This window comes from Mercenaria mercenaria, chromosome 14 (assembly GCF_021730395.1).
Source record: "Mercenaria mercenaria strain notata chromosome 14, MADL_Memer_1, whole genome shotgun sequence".
NCBI classification, from domain to species: Eukaryota; Metazoa; Mollusca; class Bivalvia; order Venerida; family Veneridae; genus Mercenaria; species Mercenaria mercenaria.
Genome location: NC_069374.1, coordinates 37,961,785 through 37,980,302, shown reverse-complemented (window position 1 = coordinate 37,980,302; position 18,518 = coordinate 37,961,785). Strand labels below are relative to the sequence as shown.

The following is an 18,518-nucleotide window of genomic DNA, read 5'->3' as shown; positions in this document are numbered from 1 at the left end:
CGCAAGTAACAATATTTTAAATGTTTACATATATTTCTTTTTTTTCATATTTCTGCAGCTAACATTACCACAACCTCAAATCCGCAGTAAGCCGAAATTTAAACAAGATATTCTGAAGTTCTGTATTAGCATATATGAACCATACCGTCGCAAAAAAATTTTATACAAAATATTTTAGACAAATCAGTAAATCTGTAAAAAGATCATTTGGAAGCAAAGAATGCAACCAAGCAGAACAATAGTAGACTCGGTGTGATTGAGTCTGTTCATACGAGGTAATGAAATATGCAACACCTCTCATGCCCCGAAGCCCTGGCTTAAGCAGAACTTTATAACACATTAATTGAATGGACTCCATAATCCCAAGGACCAGAAAATATAACAACACTGAATCCAAGTACGTGCAGACTTTTACATACGGCACTTAAAGACTGCTGTTGTGATAGTTAAAACCATCTGTAAAAGAGATCCTTTGGAAGCATAGAATCAAATCAAACCGCGTCTGCTATTATCCTGCTTGGTTGCATTCTATGCGAAATAGATATGAGATGTGTTCAGAACACATTTTTGTAGTAGATGAGACTTTATCTGGTGGTAATGTGTCTGTTACTTATTCGCATTTGAATAAGGAATAAGTAACAAAAAGTACCTAGTTACTTATTCCTTATTCGAAAAAGGAATAAGGAATGAGGAATAAGTAACCAACTTTCTCGTCATGCCTCAAAGTATTCATTTGAAAGTGCCAATTCAACTATCATGTCACTTTTTTACGCAGTCAGTCATGCATTGTAATTACGAATACCTGTTTAACATGCATATACCATTATAATAATCAACTAAGTTATCAAGCAATTTTAGAACAAATTCGATTCGGTTAAATCGGAACGGAAACCAAGTTTGCTTCGAATTATTTTTTATGATTTCTGACATGAGGGATCATCTGTTAATTATTCTATCCACTCTATTATCAGACTTTTTTACAAGAGACTCATTTAAATTCGATTTGTGTTATGAAATACACGTAGATGGTAAATTGAGCATAAAATACCCACATTGTATAAAATGTTAAAATAATTCGCAAACAGGAAGCTATTTTGTTTGATAAAGACGTATGTACGTATGTAAGGATGAACGATAAACAATAATAGTGATCAAAATGATTGGGACGTTTATTTGTTTCCACTGTATTTTAATATATTTCCATTTAACAACAGGTAATCAAAACAATTACTTATATGATTAGCATGGTTAGTAATTTACGATTGTACACTTATAATGCGTCATAAAATGGTTAATGTAATAGACTAAGTGTAATATTAGACTTTTCAATACATCAACTGCTTCCGCAAAATCGTCAAAAGATCTTTAATTGACTAATAATATAGAAGTAAATAGATATGAACCGTAATTGTTTATATAATGTCTAGTTGTAATAAAATAACGATTACTAGGTCATATGTGTTTACACGTTTTCAAACCAAAATTTCTCTACTTACAAATGACCTTTCTACTTTTTTTATTATGTTTTGTTATAGCTTGAGTTCAGGTTTTTCTTGTACAAGACACACTAAAATATGAAAACCTGAGTTTAGGTTACAAAACGCAATCTTTAATGTTTACAAACATGATGTTTACGAAAACGAACTGTAATTGATTTTAACAATGATACAAAAGTTTATTATTATTTCATTTCTATATGCGCAGTTGTTTTCTTATCGGAAAAATGTAATAAAATCCATTCAATATACGTAAGATAGGTTATCAACATATCGACCTAATACATAAAACATAAAGTCCCTAACTCTAATTTAACAAATTTCAGGTACTATTTACTTAAACACAGACATAGCATTGCCGGTTACCAGTCGGATTTTACTTCAGTAAATACGTTTTTAGTATATATTTCTTTATTTCCTCCAATGACGAAGAGCACATGGATCATACAATACAATTAAATACAAATAAGAAAACAATATATACAAAATATATGTACATGTGAACAACAAATGCATTTGAGATATAATATTCCATAATTACATGCTGAAAAAGACCTATATATAACAATTTCGTCAGCAAAATTAAGTTTCTTATTCACTCAGTTTATGAAATTGAGCATACATGAATGGAAAGGAAAAGAAATCTTGTAGAATGGAGAAGACAAGTGCCTAATACTAGAACGATATTGATATATAAATCTATTTTGATGTAAACAACATTGAGCGATCAATCTCAGCCGAAAATATAACACACCAAATCAAAAGCCTTAATCGAAACGAAAGCATTAAGACTTTTACAATGTGCAAATACCTGGGCGAATTTATTACTATTGTTTATTTTGCTGACCTATTATGAATTCAACTAGGTAATTGCTGAACTCACATAGAAATATTTTACAGCCAGTTCATCAGATGTGCACACTTTACAAAAGCTTTAAAGCTATACACTCTGGCCACGTCGCTCAGACAAAATGATGTGAAGCCACGAAACATTTCAATTATTTGTAAGTCAGGAGAAAATGTACATAGTGTTTGAAAGTTTTTTATACCCAAGCTTTTAGGCAGTGTAACCCATAACCAGGATCTCTTCGCTTCATTTGAACGACAAATCAACAAAATATGTTTACTCAGGTCATTCGTTACTTGCTTACACTTCGTGCAATGCGTTTCATATTTTCTAGTAAAAATTCGGCACATTAAAATGAATGTGGATGTGCACTCAGCCTGCAGATATCTATAACAACGGCTGAAATGCCACAGGTTACAGGGTTCAAAGACCGAATGTATTAGCATAAACTGATTTAGACTTCCACCAAGAAGTATACGGTTTTTCCAGTCAAATTCCACGATAGAAACGTAGTAATCCGTATCGATCCGTACCTGAGCCGTACCTCAAAGTAGTAATTCGTATCAATCCGTACCAACACTTGGTTCAAGACTTATCCCAAACTTGCAAGTTTCTCCAACTTTTGAACATGCACAAAAGTTTGAGCGATCCCTAGCCATTTGAGCGTGACTTTAGTCCAACTCAGTTGAAACTTATTCATCCTTAGTTAAACGTACTAAAACGTAGTTATCCGTATTTAAACGTACCTTGTATTGATCCGTAGCTATACGTAGTTAACCGAGGCTGTCCGTACTTAAGCGTAGTTAAACGTAGTTCACCCGTCCACGCGCTGGGCAAGTTGCCAGGCGCAGTAAAACATAGTTCAACGTAGTACTTATTCGCGTCCTGTATTTTTTTTTTGTTTCGTTTCTCACCATTTTTCCCGTACTAAGACCTACTGCTCCGTACTTATCCGTGTCCGCCCCCACCACAGACCAATCCCATCCGCACCGTACCTCGTATGTGTGACTGTAGCTTATGCTGTGATTCAAATAAACGTGAGTATACGGTCTCAATGAAACACGTACCAAAACACTTTATGATTCTAATTAACACATACAGTCTACACTGAAACACGCTATGTTCCATATACACGTAAACGGTCTGCAGTAAAACCGGCTAAGTTTCATTTCATATAAAATGAATAACATTATATTTTTGCGTAATTCAATGTTATTGAGATTTTGATATGTTGATATTTTTAGATCGTTCTAAATGTCCATTTAATATTTAAGACATGTACTTCCAGTAACTTTTAAACTCTTTGCAAAATAGAAACGGCGGCTTAGCTCTTTGGTTCAGTATATGAACATGTATGCTGTGATTCTTATAAAACATATACAGCTTGCACTATCTGGTCATTAACAACCTGTTTCCATTCAATTTGTAATTTACATGACGTAAAACGTCATTGCGGATCAATAGCTTTGTAAACAACAGGACATTGTATTCAAATACCAATGGAACAGTTATATATACATGTTTGTGTCATTTTTGGAAGAGCACAAAACTAAATTTCAGACTTTTATTGCGGCTATAAAGTACAAATTTTGCATATATAAAACGTATAATTGAACGCTAATTATTTGTTATATACTTTTCGTTCGTTTTAGTCTTTACCGTTTCAGTTCAATGTAGATGAAAAACATATTACTGAATTATGACTCGGGTATAATTAAAACAAATTTGATTTAAGTTAATTATGGAGTGAAGTTTTAGGTCTATTTGACCCAGAGCAGGTAACAAATAAACATTGAAATATTTGTATTTTTCTATATCAGCCCAGTTAATTCAAAAGGAAACGTTGAAGAAAATAACAGAATGCGATCTCAATGCCGATATCAGATTAACCTGTGCAGGGGACGAGATGATTGCAATACATTCCCTACAATATGCCTACAATGTTAGTTGTGAAGGAACATGTTGTCACACCTATGCAAGTACTGACTGCTTTGTTAATGCTGGTGATACAGACATTCAAGGCATCCGTCGTGCCTGCTCAGGCAGGTCATCCTGCAACGCACCAACCCCTCCAGATAAAATAGACTTCACTACCTGCGCATTAGGTATAAAGGACATTTCGTATATATTTCTACAATACTTTTGCATACCAAGTAAGTACAAAACATATATTATTTCCAATAATAAATTTAGTTGTACGAATATTAGAGTTTCCTGTAATGCTTATTTGTACTATTTACGGTTTGTAATGCTTGTCATCATTATTTTGTATCACATTCATGCATTTCTGTTGATAAGGCAAAGGTATTGCCCGAATTAGGTAATAATATAAACATGTGTGCTGTCTTGTTGTCCCTCAGTCAAACAGTGTTATTCCATATCCTTAAATGCATTCAAAATCACATCAGTGAAAAGACACGTTTTCTTGAATAAATGATATACAAGTCTTTAATGTATTATTAATAAGTAACAATTTTAGGTTCTCTTGCTTAATTAACTTTTTCAGTTTGATTGTGTTTTTTTTTCTTTTAATTCCAAAATGATATATCATGTACAGAAGAAAGGATAGCTTCCGTATGTTCAAACGGACAATCACTTACGTCAGACGATGCTCCACTCTATCTGACAAATGAGAATTATCCAAGTGTAACAAACAGAAGTGGATCATGTTCCTGTTCCCTTGAAGTATACTCCTGCTCTTCCAGCATTAACATGTACATAATGGACGCAGATCTGTACTTAGATACAAGTAATTGCTACCAGACCTTAGAATTTCTAGATGGATCTGGTAAAACACTGCATACGATTGGTTGTGAAAGTCACTACTCGAACCAAATAGAAAGCAGCACAGCGAACAGCCATTATCTAAAAGTAGATTTCATCAGTAACAGTACATCAAAGCAAGAAGGCTATTTTTTTATTGGCCTCGAAGGTTAGTAAGAATTAATTCTGTATATATAGTTCAGGAACGTTATAATAAGAAACACTTTGTTAATATTGTAAGTCAATTTTCAAAACTATCAAATATTAGCAATAAATGAAATAAACTCTGTAAAATGATCCCTTCGAAGCATAGAACTAAAAAAAAAGAGGAAAAATAGCAGACACGGTTTGATTGATTCTATACATGAGAGGTAATAAAATGTTTAACACATCTCTCCCCCTAGCACTGGCTTAAGTGGAACTCTATTACACATATATTGAATGTACTGCAATCCCAAAGGACCAGAACATATAACAACACTGAATCCAAGTACGGGGAGACTAGCACAGCATAGTTCATATTTCATCAAATATATATTTTCTAACATGGCAAAATATCAATTATTAATAACTGGTTAAAATTAAACCAGGCAAAACTTTTTTTTGATATGTTTTGAACCGACATAAAATTTTAACTATGTGTTTCTTTAGTAATAAGCAATCGGTAATGATTCTTAAAATAGACTTTAATACTGGCAACATGTACATAAGTTTCTACCAGAACATTATACAATTATTGACTCTTGAGCCATTGGATATGATGTGATATTAACCGGAAGGTGGCAATATTGACCGAGGCGTTAAGAATCAATAACTGTTTTATTATATGGGTTCAGGTTTATGAATAAGTAAGTAATATTTGTTGCAACATATTTAGTGTTTGATAGTAACAATGTTTATACAGAATCGCTGAAATATATTGTAATTGACCTGAGCATTTTGGTCAGTTATCGTTAGTTGGAGTAACACATGTAGCTGATTTTCCCATAGTTCATATTGTAACTAGAGCTACATGTCAGTTCAACTTCCATTCTATTTTTAGAAAGTAATGTTTAATGGGGAAAACCCACTAATCATTAAACATGAAATATATTTTGAAAGATGACAAGCAGTTTCAGCCAATGGAATTCGGGTGTTTTTTTTTAGAACATATAATAAAACAATATATTCATCCTCATAAAAAATGCAATAGAATTTTTATGTTCCATAGAAGCATACAACTTTATCCAATCATTACAAAGATTGACCGGCGACTGTCCGGTTAAAATGTGTAAAAATTCGTAAGTACATAGAATAAAAAAGAAAGACATATTTTCTTCTTTTTTTTCTTTTTTTAACTACGCCAGTCGTGAACATTCAGTACTGTAGATGAACTATATTTTTATCTTTCAGAGGAAAAACCAAACGTCCTCAATACAGTCGGATATCCATATTGCTAATCAAATTTGATGGTTGTTACACATTTATTTATCGGCTAAAAGTTTGATACCATTTTCCAGTTATTTGTGAGCCTACATATTGATTTCTATATATTGCATTGTTTATGAAAAAGCACAGTTACTACTACATGCAACTTGTTCAGCCTCGTTCAACTCTCATTGTTATTATTACCTATATTCCTAAACATATTGTATTTCTTATTTGTGATTATCAATAACGTTTAGTTGCCTTTTCTTTAACTTAAGCAAATTTTAATTTCACCTGATAACGGCATTCATTTTGTTTTAGCTTCAGAGTCTGGAGCATCTTTCAGCCTCAGCTGCAGCTATGAACAAGAAACATGGTGTGTCGGTAAATATAAAACAATTTTACTTCCGCATATCTCGCTGAAATACTTGGTTATTGTCATTTTGTATAAAAATAACTTAATAATTAAAAAGATTTAACCATTACTGTGTTCATGATGATGACGATATGATACCATAACAACACGTTAACCATTCACGAAGTGGTGCCTGTAAAAATAACTTTGTTAAGATAAATAGTATTCAATTTGTAGCTTTTCAAAAGCGTGCACCGAAACTTCTAGTTCATTAAGTTTTGTAAGCATGAAAACTATTTGTGTGTAAAGGATGTGGTGATGCACCAGTGATCGCAAATGGAAATGTAGAACTCAGCAATGTCAACGATTCCTCCTACGAAGCGGCAGCAAATGTTATCTGTGATTCAGGATATGAAACAAATACGCCTACTATAAATTGCCTTGCTAATGGTACATGGCCTGCTCCTGACTGTACAGAGAAAGGTAGGACTGTTCCTAAATACTAATTGCAGAATGTATTTGTTAATGTCATTTACTGTAAGACACTACATGACAAGAAAATGCCAAACAAATAGTATGGTTCTTGTAACTCGTCTTTCTTGCCCTCAAGATTTGTGTACAATGAAAAGAAAGTCTTTAAGTTAAAAAAATTAAGTAATAACGAACTTAAATATATCATATATTAATGGTTTATACATGCACTCAGAAATCATATCAATAATACCAGCACATTAACTGGCGGTACCATTGCCACAGATATATGAATAAAATCCCTAACGGTCGAGCACAGTTCTGTATCATCTTGCCTGAACCGCACTATTGTTTTTTTTTTTGTCTTCTAAATGGAACAAGACTTTCTTCGAATTTTAAAAATAAAATGCGTTTTTCTTTCCTGAGATTGTTAGCATTGATAACTAAAGACATACAACAAATAAGAAAAATAATTATATATTATACAGTCATATCTACATATGAGATTTCTGTATAATTCAAGCTTTTTCTGTCAAGGTAAATTATTATAGACCAAACTAAAACAGTATAGAATGTACAATTAATGATTGAACACTATGCATGTGGGTATACGTTATTATATTGTTAAAACAGCCGCCTGTACAGCAAGTGAATGGAGATGTACTATTGGAGACTGTGTATTAGCCAGTCAGAGATGTGATAAATTTCCCGACTGCACGGACCAGTCTGATGAAGAAAACTGTGGTGGTAAGTCCTGTAACGAGGACATAAATCACAATCAGTTAATGTAGTCAAAGTAAATCTTACTTGATGGGTTCTGAGAATGAATCAGTGGTGAAATGGACATTTACTTAATATTTTTTGGGTAAAGCGTGGATATGTATTCACGAAATTGACATTTGAATATTTAAATCAACTACAAATCATATCCCTAGGTCATTGACTTCGTTAACGTTATTTCTTTCAGTTCCCGTCTGTCCAGTAGGTCTTGAGTTCTGCCCTCATGGTAACGGAACCAACGTTTGTGTCGATAAAGCAGTTGGATGTCTCCAGGTCATTGACTTTGCTAACGGTTTATTTGTTTTAGGTTCGGTCTGTCCAGAGGGTCTAGAGTTCTGTCCTCATGTTAATGGAACCGACGTTTGTGTCGACAAAGCAGTTGGATGTAGTAAGACTCACGATTGATTTAACCATTAATTTGCATTTTAGTATACCTTACAGTGTGCAATGTTCTTGACACCGGTCAAGCGCATTGACTAGTTTAATCCCAGAGCGTAATCAGCCAATGATCATGTAAGAACATGTGATACAATCATTTTCTGTTTGTTGCCAGGACATTGACGTATTTTCACTGTTAATGTGTATACGACGACCCATATGTAAAGCTGTAATTATTTAGCTTCTTGTAACTACATAATTTCAGGCAGTAACTATACAAACACAACCATGCATTCCTCTTCGAATTTATCTTCATTATTGTATTTTGTATCATATACTATATTTTATTTTGCTGGTTTTTAGGTTGTGGCACAGTTCCGTCGATACCAAATGGAGTATTAATGATTGAGGACAATTCAACAACTGGGTCTGTGGCTAACGTCACGTGTAATGAAGGTTACATTCCCAGTCAACAAACTGTTACATGTCTGACTACGGGTTCGTGGGAGACTGTGTCATGTACTCCTAATGGTGATTGCAATTCAAATAACTATTTTTGACCTTTGCAAAGTGTATTTTATTTAATGTTAATTCTAACACGACCAACAAATAACCTACATACATGTAGAGCAAAATCTATCTCGGGTTATTCTGCAATAAACCACTCGCGTGCAATGACGTCATCCGATCCAGGTGCGTAGCACGGTCGTAAAATGTAGTTACCATTTTATTTTTACAGTTTTGATACTAGTATGTCGTGTTAGAATCGAAATAATAAGTTCCCAAGTGTGATTTATCGTAGAATAACTCTAGTTTTTTCGTTCTTATGCAAAACAATATATCACTCAGGCCTACGGCCTTCGTGATATATTCTTACACATAAGAACTCAAAACTCGGGTTATTCTACGATAAACCACGTTTGGGAACTTATTATTTCTTAATTAAAAAGCCGTGTAGCCGTTCCCCATTTTCCTTTAGTGTAAAGCACAATCTTTACCATATAGTTTTAAACTGAACCGAGAAAGACATACTGTAATACCCAGAGCATAGCAGAATCTTAAATCTATTTTAAAAATTCAGCCTTACCAACCTAATACGATGTAAGATAATCTATCCGTCTGATCTAGAAAGAAGACATTGTAATGTACTAATAACCCTGACGATATATTTTATATACATGCTGTTCAAACGTTCAAAGACATGTAATTTAATGGCAGATGGAAACGTACAAATAAATCATATACCACTGGTGATTACAAGACGATGACTTATCTAATGCATTACATAATATACCCGAAGATCTTTATTCATCCATTTCATAGAATTTCACATAATGATACGTCTATTCACTATTTAACTTATTTTTGACAATATAGAAATACGTTAAATGTCTGCTTTGATTGTTAGCATTGTTAACTAAACTAATATTACACATAAATATAGCCATTGTACTTTGGGTACGGTCATATCTACACATTAGGTTACTGTATGATTCAAGCTGTTTCTGTCAAGGTAAATTATCATGCACCAAACTAGTACACAGTATATAAATGAACAATCATTGAGCATTATGGATGTAGGTATATGTTATTTTATTGTTAAACAGCCGCCTGTACAGCAAGTGAATGGAGATGTACTAATGGAGACTGTGTATTAGCCAGTCAGAGATGTGATAATTTTCCCGACTGCATGGATCTGTCTGATGAAGACAACTGTGTTGGTAAGTCCTGTAACGAGTACGAAAACACATACAGTAAATTATATCAAACAATAAGTAAATTAATAAATTGGCGGAAATGTACCTAGGTAAAGTAATCTTCAATCTTACTTGATAGGTGCTCAGAATTAGTAACTGATGAAATGGGCATTTACTTAATATCCTTGAGCAAGGCAATGCTTTGGATTAACAAAATTAGCATTCGCATATTTAAATCAAAATCAACTACAAATAATTTCTTAAGGTCATTGGCTTTGATTTGTTTTAGTCCGATCTGTCCAGCAGGAATTAGGTTCTGCCATCAGGTTAACGAAACCACCGTGTGTGTCACAAAGCAGACTCACGATTGACTTAACCATTGATTTGCATTTTAGTTTGAGCAAATAACCAGTACTTACAGTATGCAATGTCATTGACACCGGTCAAGCGCAAGGACTAGTTTAATCCCACAGCATAATCAGCCAATAATGATGTTAGAACATGTGATACAACCATTTGCTGCTTGTTGCCCAGGACATTGTAGTTATACAGTTTGTTAATATGTATACGATCCATATGTCATACTGTAATTGTTATGCATCTATATTTATTGCTTAAAACACAAACACAATTACACATGTTTCTTCGAATTCATCCTCATTAATGTATTATTATGATATACTATATTTTATTTTTCTGAATTTTAGGTTGTGGCTCTGTTCCGTTGATACCAAATGGAGTAATAACAACTGTTGATAATTCAACAACTGGGTCGGTGGCTAACGTCACGTGTGATGAAGGTTACAGTCCGAGTAAACAAAATATTACATGTCTGATTACGGGTTCGTGGGATACTGTGTCATGCATTTTTGAAGGTAACCATTTTTGATACCTTACCCTCAGCTATGTGTGTTTTATTTGATGTTGATCAAAAAGCATTAAACCAAGAACTATTTTGTTGGAAAACTTGATCCTGACACGAAAGATCTATCTCAAGTAAACTCAGATTGCTCAGTATTTCAATTTCCAATTCAGCATAAATCTGATTTAGAAAGAAGAGCTTGTAATATACCAGTACCAGCGACGATGTATTTTATATACCTGTAGTTCAAACGTTCAAAGACATGTAAAGCGGCTATAATAGTGTATTTAATGGCGGATGAAAACGTACAAATGAATCATATAATATTGATGATTACAAGACGAGGATTTATCTAATGAATAATACAATATATCCGAAGAGCTTTATTCATCCATTTCTATCTATATTATCATGTGATTGATTTAGTGTATAAAATTATGTTATAATTCAAACGTTTACAGTAGGGGTTATTGCATACTTATATCTATAGACAGTATTTTCCAGTTTTTTTTAATTGTTTTGTAAAGTAATACATTTTGTATACATGTTTTATAATTATGCTGTTTAATTTTCATGTAAAACAACTCTTTCCTTCGATGATTGGGTGTAGTTTGATTTTTTTTCAAATTATGGGACTGACCGTTTAAACAAATTCAACATTATACCGTAACTGTACTGAATTCATTTACGCTTTGTGGTCAACTTACAATAACGTATGCGTGCTGGCCAGAACCTCATGAAAATTTCAAACCAGTATAGATAACATTGGTAGCTATTATATCGTAGAGGTTGCTCATGAGATACAAATAGGGTTATTTTAAGCGAAATTAAGAATAACTAATACTAGTTTGTTAAGTTTTGATCAAGTCCCCTAAAACCGATATGCATGTGTATGAAAAAGGTACTCATTGAAATATATTTGTAAGCAAGAGCTAGTCCCTACTGCTAAACTGGATGTATCAAAGGACCAGACAGGATTGCTCGAACGTGTCACTGGAGCCGACTAAAACAAAACTATAATTCTGGCAAATTGTATGTATGAACTGCCCATAAAAATAATTTTGGAATATTTAATTTAGAGGACTTTAGCTATGACCGTGGATGACCTAAATCTTTAAGGTTGAGCATCTCTTTTCCAAATGTGGATCAGTTTTCAAATCAGATATCAGATTATGAAAACTCGAAGTAGCCTTTCTATAGCTTATTGTTATTTTTTATTCGCCAACATGCTGTTTCTTAACTCATTAATCATGTTTTCGCCGAACTATATTATTCAGAACAATTAGTTATTACTATTTTTGTAAAGTTTTATTTTGTTTTGCGTTTTTCTTACCTTGTGGCTAAGAAAAGCAAGTCAAGAGATAGCACGGACGGACAAAATAAAAATCAAATTGATTTTGACAGGAATCGTTATTACCTTCAAATCCATGTTACAAGTTGTTTCTTTTTAATGCATACATAGAATGAAGTGTTATCGCCGTATAATTGCATCAAAATGTCGCATGTCGCATCGTTCGAGTCGTACCATACCGTCGCAGGAAAGATAGATAGGTAACACCGGAAACGTCTCAAATTTATATAAAAGTATATCATACGAGTATTTGAAGAGTATGCTATAAGCGAGTAAAATGCAAACGAGTAGCAGACATGATTCTGTTGAGTCGAATTGTTAATATATGTCAAGAACTGCATGGTTTCTAGAAAAACACTACAATATGAACATCTGAAAATTGTGATTACAAGTGTTTAACATAGCCTGGACACTATCCAACATTTTGAAGCGCATGTATTTACGCTTAGTGATGTCGAAATGCTTTCGGACGTGCCTTGGTAACGGATTTGTGAGCAAAGTGTCACGACTTTCTGGACAATTTCTGTGTTATTTGCCGTCATTTAAAACGACAGTAGGTTAGAATTTTACATATTGATACGGCTATTCACTATTTAACTTTTTTGACAATATACGAATTGTGTTCTTCGGCTACAAATAAGTGACTACCATTAAACAGATGTTATTATTATTATTATTATTATTATTATCATCATACCAGATTTATATAGCGCCCTTTTCACGATAAACACGTTCAAAGGCGCTTTACATATAGCAAACGCAGCCACACAGGGCGCGAAATTCATCCTCTATTAGTACAGACACAGAGCGATCTGACCAGAGGGACAGAGTGAGATAATGCCCCCAGAACAGATAGAGAGAAATCCTTTTTAGATACAGGCCTGTCCGGCTAACTTAGCCTAGCTCTTTGCGAATAGACAGTCTGGTTCTTTAACGTGCCCGGTGTAAAGCACCGATACACGCGAAGCCGTCTTTCATGGGAAGAACCAGTACAGGCCTCTGAGTTAGGTGGGAGACACTAAAGAGCATCTCAGAAATTTCCAGTGCCTGGACCGGGATTCGAACCCCGGACCTCTGGATTGACAGTCAAGCGTGTTACCACTAGACCACCGGCCCTATGTTATAAGTAGCAAAGTAACCATAATGTCACATTATTTATTAAAAGTCGCGGCTTTCATGACGACCAATTTTTCTATGTCACGGCTTTCTGTTTACAGTCAGTTAGATTTATGACTTAGAAAAACGGGTGTTTGGACATTTCTTTCATGATTGCAAAGCGTCTGTGATACTGTGAACAGAAACAGAACAGAAAGTTTCGGTTACCAGCAGGTAGTTGAGGTTTTTCAGTTAATGTCGCAGAAAGCATACTCGAATGACAAATTATCTCTCTGATATTATTACCAGATGCTATTGAAATATATTTACCGGTATCTATTCACAACTTCAACGATTTTGACATTGCCAGTATGCATTTTCCATCACTTGGTTGTTTGACGGAATAATACCCGAAATTATGGTGCTTTTTCTTTTCGCACAAACGTTTTACATCTGTAGAGTTGAAGATCTCCGTCCCCTGTTGACAACGGGGCATAGCTTAATCTGGATCCATACCACAACTTCTACTTCAATGTAGCTACTCATCAAAATTCGAAAGTAGATATACAGGAATGGCGTCTTCTGTATGTATGTAAGCTTTTGTTCCGGGGTTTATGGCTTATTTCGTCGAAAAGACAACTTGCACAAGAATAGTCTACGAATTTTTAACTTGTCTTGGAACATTATCTTAAGTATATCAAATACATGTAGCGATCCTGTTGTTGTGGGATGTTGCAATACTTTGGGAAGATGCTCACGTACGAAATGCGTAGTTGGCAAGCACATTGCCCAGAGGCAGTACATTACATCACAGTAAAGTAACCTGCGATAATTAGGCTTGTCAAACATATTGTTTCTATGCAGTAAACGACCCCTATTAATTTAAAAACCAAAGGGTCCAAATGACCTATAACCCTCAATTTTGTAGGTAATGCACATTGCCAATGATATTTTAATGACAGGCCTGTTGATCAAAGGTCAGAACTTTTAGTGACCGTTAGTAAAAAAGAAGATTCCTCTAGGATACCAATTGTTTCTGAGATTTCTAATGCTTCGACCGATGATCTTACACTTAATAGGCACGATGCTTCGGGCGTAATTTGCTCAGCAAAGCGATCTTATGGTAATGCATTTCTTAAGAGACAGCTAAGACAGATAACTTATGGACAACTTAGCTAATACGAGGGATGTTCCAAAAGAAATGCAACAAGTATTCGCAGTTGTTCATCTTTAAAGTTAAATATTATTAAATGATTTGAACACAATTGAATATTTGGACATTTTTGTTGTATTTTGTACACATTTCACGAGAACAAAATAATAAATTATTTTTCTACAGAAGTTTGATTAGGATACTGTCATATACACAAGAGATAAAAGGCAGTTTAGTTTCTTAACTGATTTGGCACATACGATTTGTTTGAATGGCTATAAAAATGTAGTTGAGCTTCATAATTTAACAATCAAACGTTGAATGATGTAATTGTGTCTCTGTTACTCGAATAAAGATTTTACTTTTGGAATTGTCTGTATTTTTGTGAGAAATATCCAATTTGATGTTGACATAGATTTTAAACGTATGTATCTCGTAGTATAAAAGATATAAAAAGCCGAAGAGGAATATTCATAGGGAGAAAGGAACTTTGTAATGAAAAATGTCGTAAATACACGATTTGAAAAGAAAACTGCTAATCTACTTCGAATTTGCACATTTTCTAAAGAATTTGGTTCATAAGTAATGAGAATAAAATTTAAAACATACATAAACTGACAACACTTAGAAAAATTTTACAATTGCAGGAAATAATGTAACCAACACTCAAAAAATCAACATTTTCAAAAGAAGACAGATGTTTTAATAAGTGTTACAGACTTCAGCAGCATGCACTTTAGAATTTTTTAACAAAACGATTTTGTCCTTTTCTGAGTGTTTAGTTACCTTTATAATATACCTGAAAAAAGGGTCAAAATACACATTAATTTTTAACAAAATGAACATAGCTTGCAAAAAGCGGATCCAGTTGCATTAATTTTCGAACACGTTATATGACACACCCAACAGTCTTGTACCTTTGGTTTATATTGTTGTAACTTTGGCCTTCCATATAATCGTATGCTATACTGAAAGGTACAATTTTATTCTTCTTGTGGCAAATACTAGTATCTAGTATTTATGTAACATCCTCAGATTGCTTGCAACGTCCACTAGAGACTGTAGAGACTGGTGTTTCTTCAAACATAGGAGCTTTCGTCGGTGTTGGCGTTGGTACTTTCGTAACCACCCTAATTATTGTGGCCATTGTTTTTACTCTTTATAGAAGCCTGCGGTAAGACAGTATTGATATACTCTATCATTGGTCAAACAAATACTATAAGTTAATGCATTGTTTATTTAGCTGTTGAAATTATAGACATTTGGTCGAATTTTACAAATGTAACATAAGTAGCATCTTTACAGTTGCATACAATTCTACGGAATGAAGACGCTTTATAGGTAATGTTTATGGTACATGGCACATATTATGCATGTTGCACTTCAGAATCAGAAGAAGTGTTAATAAATTAAATGCCATTATAAAATGAGTATTTTGGCGATGTGCATGAATACATATCTCAAGATTTATTCCTGGTAATGACAATTCTTTTTTATCGGATACTTGCCAATTGACTGTTTAAAGAGCAATGTTTCTATGTGTATTGTCCTGACATTTCAAGACAAAATTATTTGATTGGTTTTCAGACTTAGACGAAAGCATACACAGAAAGATGTAAACAATGTTCATGATGCTCATAGACAAAACACAGGTAACTATAATCATATTTCTTGACCAAATTAACCCTTTATATTCGTAGATTTACAGTTAGGTGAATCTTGGACATATATCTAGCAAAATGGTCAGTGTAACTAAATGTTCTCAATTTATAACATTAATAAAATCTAAAATTTATTTCAGGCACAGGAATTGATAGCGAAACTTCGTTAACATATGAAAGTCTAGATGGCACTAAAAAGGAAAGAAACCTGTACAGCCAGCTTTCAGCTTCAAACGAATAGCTTGACTAAGTCACAAAAGAAAATCACGCTTAGTCACATGAAAATGGAAACAACATCGCATGATATTTCATCAGACTACATCAATATCAAAATATAAATAGATAGTGGCATTCATTAGATGATTAATCAAGAATCCCTATTGACAGTTTTAATAATAAGTGTTTGTAATTTACGTTGTGTGTTATGCTGATTGCTGCTATCATTACATTTTCTAATTTACAAAACAATTGCCTTGGTAAATTACCAATTTTGATAAATTGTTTGTATGCTAAGGATAGTTAAGCTGAAACGATCGATCTACAAACCAATATAGATCAGAAAAAGAAATCTAGGCGCAATCCCTGATTCGAAAATGGACAAGGAAAAGCATATAAATGCCGTATGTCGATCTTGTTATACACATTTGCGTCAGATACAACATATAAGAGACTACATCACCTCCGATGCCACAAGGTCGCTAGTAAACTCCCTGGTTACCTCACGTCTCGATTACTGTAATGGTCTTTTGTATGGCATTCCAAGGTCTTGTTTAAACAAACTTCAGAATGTTCAAAATGCAGCTGCACGTCTAATTACGAGACCACGCCGTAACGAACTATATTGGATTTCTGTACGTACCAAACAGGGTGGAGTTTAAGATCCTGACCCACTCCTATAAAGCTCTTCATGATCATGCTCCTAAATACATCAAGGACATGCTTGATATATATAGACCTTCAAGAAATTTAAGATCACAAAATTCAAATTTACTTGTTGTGCAAAAATCACGTACTGTAAAATACGGTGACAGAAGTTTCCGATATGCTGCACCAAGACTGTGGAATGCTCTACCTAATGACATAAGAGACTGTGGAACACTCTCATCATTCAAACAATTATTAAAAACACATTTATTTGTAAAATACTATGGACAGTGACAATGCACATGTGATAGTCTGACTGTCAATTTGTCAGCTTACCAATCTTAATTCTTTTCTTAGTCTCGTTATGAATCGTATTTTAAACACTTCAGTGTTGTTTTCTGCGTAAAACTGTTTTAGATGTAATTTGTGTTTAACCAGACAATTTGTGCTATTCGTAGTCATATGCGTAGATATATTGCAAGTGCGATATTGTTTTAATTTTCATGTAGTAACCTGTGTTTAGCATTTAATCATGTTAATTATTATGTCTCCCCCAGGAGACATATTGTTTTTGCCCTGTCCGTCCGTCCGTACGTCACACTTCATTTCCGAGCAATAACTGGAGAACCATTTGACCTAGAACCTTCAAACTTCATAGGGTTGTAGGGCTGCTGGAGTAGATAACCCCTATTGTTTTGGGGTCACTCCGTCAAAGGTCAAGGTCACAGGGGCCTGACCATTGAAAACCATTTCCGATCAATAACTAGAGAACCACTTGACCCAGAATGTTGAAACTTTATAGAATGATTGGTCATGAAGAGTAGATGACTCCTATTGATTTTGGGATCACTCTGTCAAAGTACAAGGTCACAGGGGCCTGAACATTGAATACCATTTCCGATCAATAACTAGAGAACCACTTGACCCAGAATGTTGAAACTTAATAGGATGATTGGTCATGCAGAGTAGATGACCCTAACGATTTTGGGGTCACTCTGTGAAAGGTCAAGGTCACAGGGGCCTGAAAATTGAAAACCATTTCCGGTCAGTAACTTGAGAACCACTTGACCCAGAATGATGAAACTTCATAGGATGATTGGCCATGCAGAGTAGATGACCCCTAACGATTTTGGGGTCACTCTGTGAAAGGTCAAGGTCACAGGGGCCTGAACATTGAAAACCATTTCGGTCAGTAACTTGAGAACCACTTGACCCAGAATGATGAAACTTCATAGGATGATTGGTCATGCAGAATAGATGACCCCTAACGATTTTAGGGTCACTCTATTAAAGGTCAAGGCCACAGGGGCCTGAACATGGAAAACCATTTCCAATCAA

General features: G+C 34.2%; 1 protein-coding gene across 1 annotated transcript; it reads left to right on the top strand.

Moving 5' to 3' along the window:
• Positions 1–1,063: 1,063 nt before the first annotated feature.
• On the top strand, positions 1,064–17,723 carry LOC123527315 (low-density lipoprotein receptor-related protein 2-like). Its single transcript, XM_045306696.2, has 13 exons — positions 1,064–1,214; positions 4,164–4,496; positions 4,901–5,275; positions 6,835–6,897; positions 7,178–7,351; positions 7,973–8,086; positions 8,427–8,507; positions 8,861–9,028; positions 10,105–10,218; positions 10,902–11,069; positions 15,691–15,829; positions 16,243–16,307; positions 16,457–17,723. The coding sequence occupies exons 1-13, from the start codon at positions 1,157–1,159 to the stop codon at positions 16,555–16,557; spliced, it is 1,953 nt and encodes a 650-aa protein (XP_045162631.2). The 5' UTR covers positions 1,064–1,156; the 3' UTR covers positions 16,558–17,723.
• The last annotated feature ends 795 nt before the right edge of the window (positions 17,724–18,518 follow it).

Coding starts and splice junctions, on each gene's coding strand:
- LOC123527315 (XM_045306696.2), top strand. CDS start 1,157: ATGATTGGGACGTTTATTTGTTTCCACTGTATTTTAATATATTTCCAT. Junction 1,215..4,163: donor ATATTTCCATTTAACAACAG/GTAATCAAAACA, acceptor TTTCTATATCAG/CCCAGTTAATTCAAAAGGAA. Junction 10,219..10,901: donor TGATGAAGACAACTGTGTTG/GTAAGTCCTGTA, acceptor TCTGAATTTTAG/GTTGTGGCTCTGTTCCGTTG.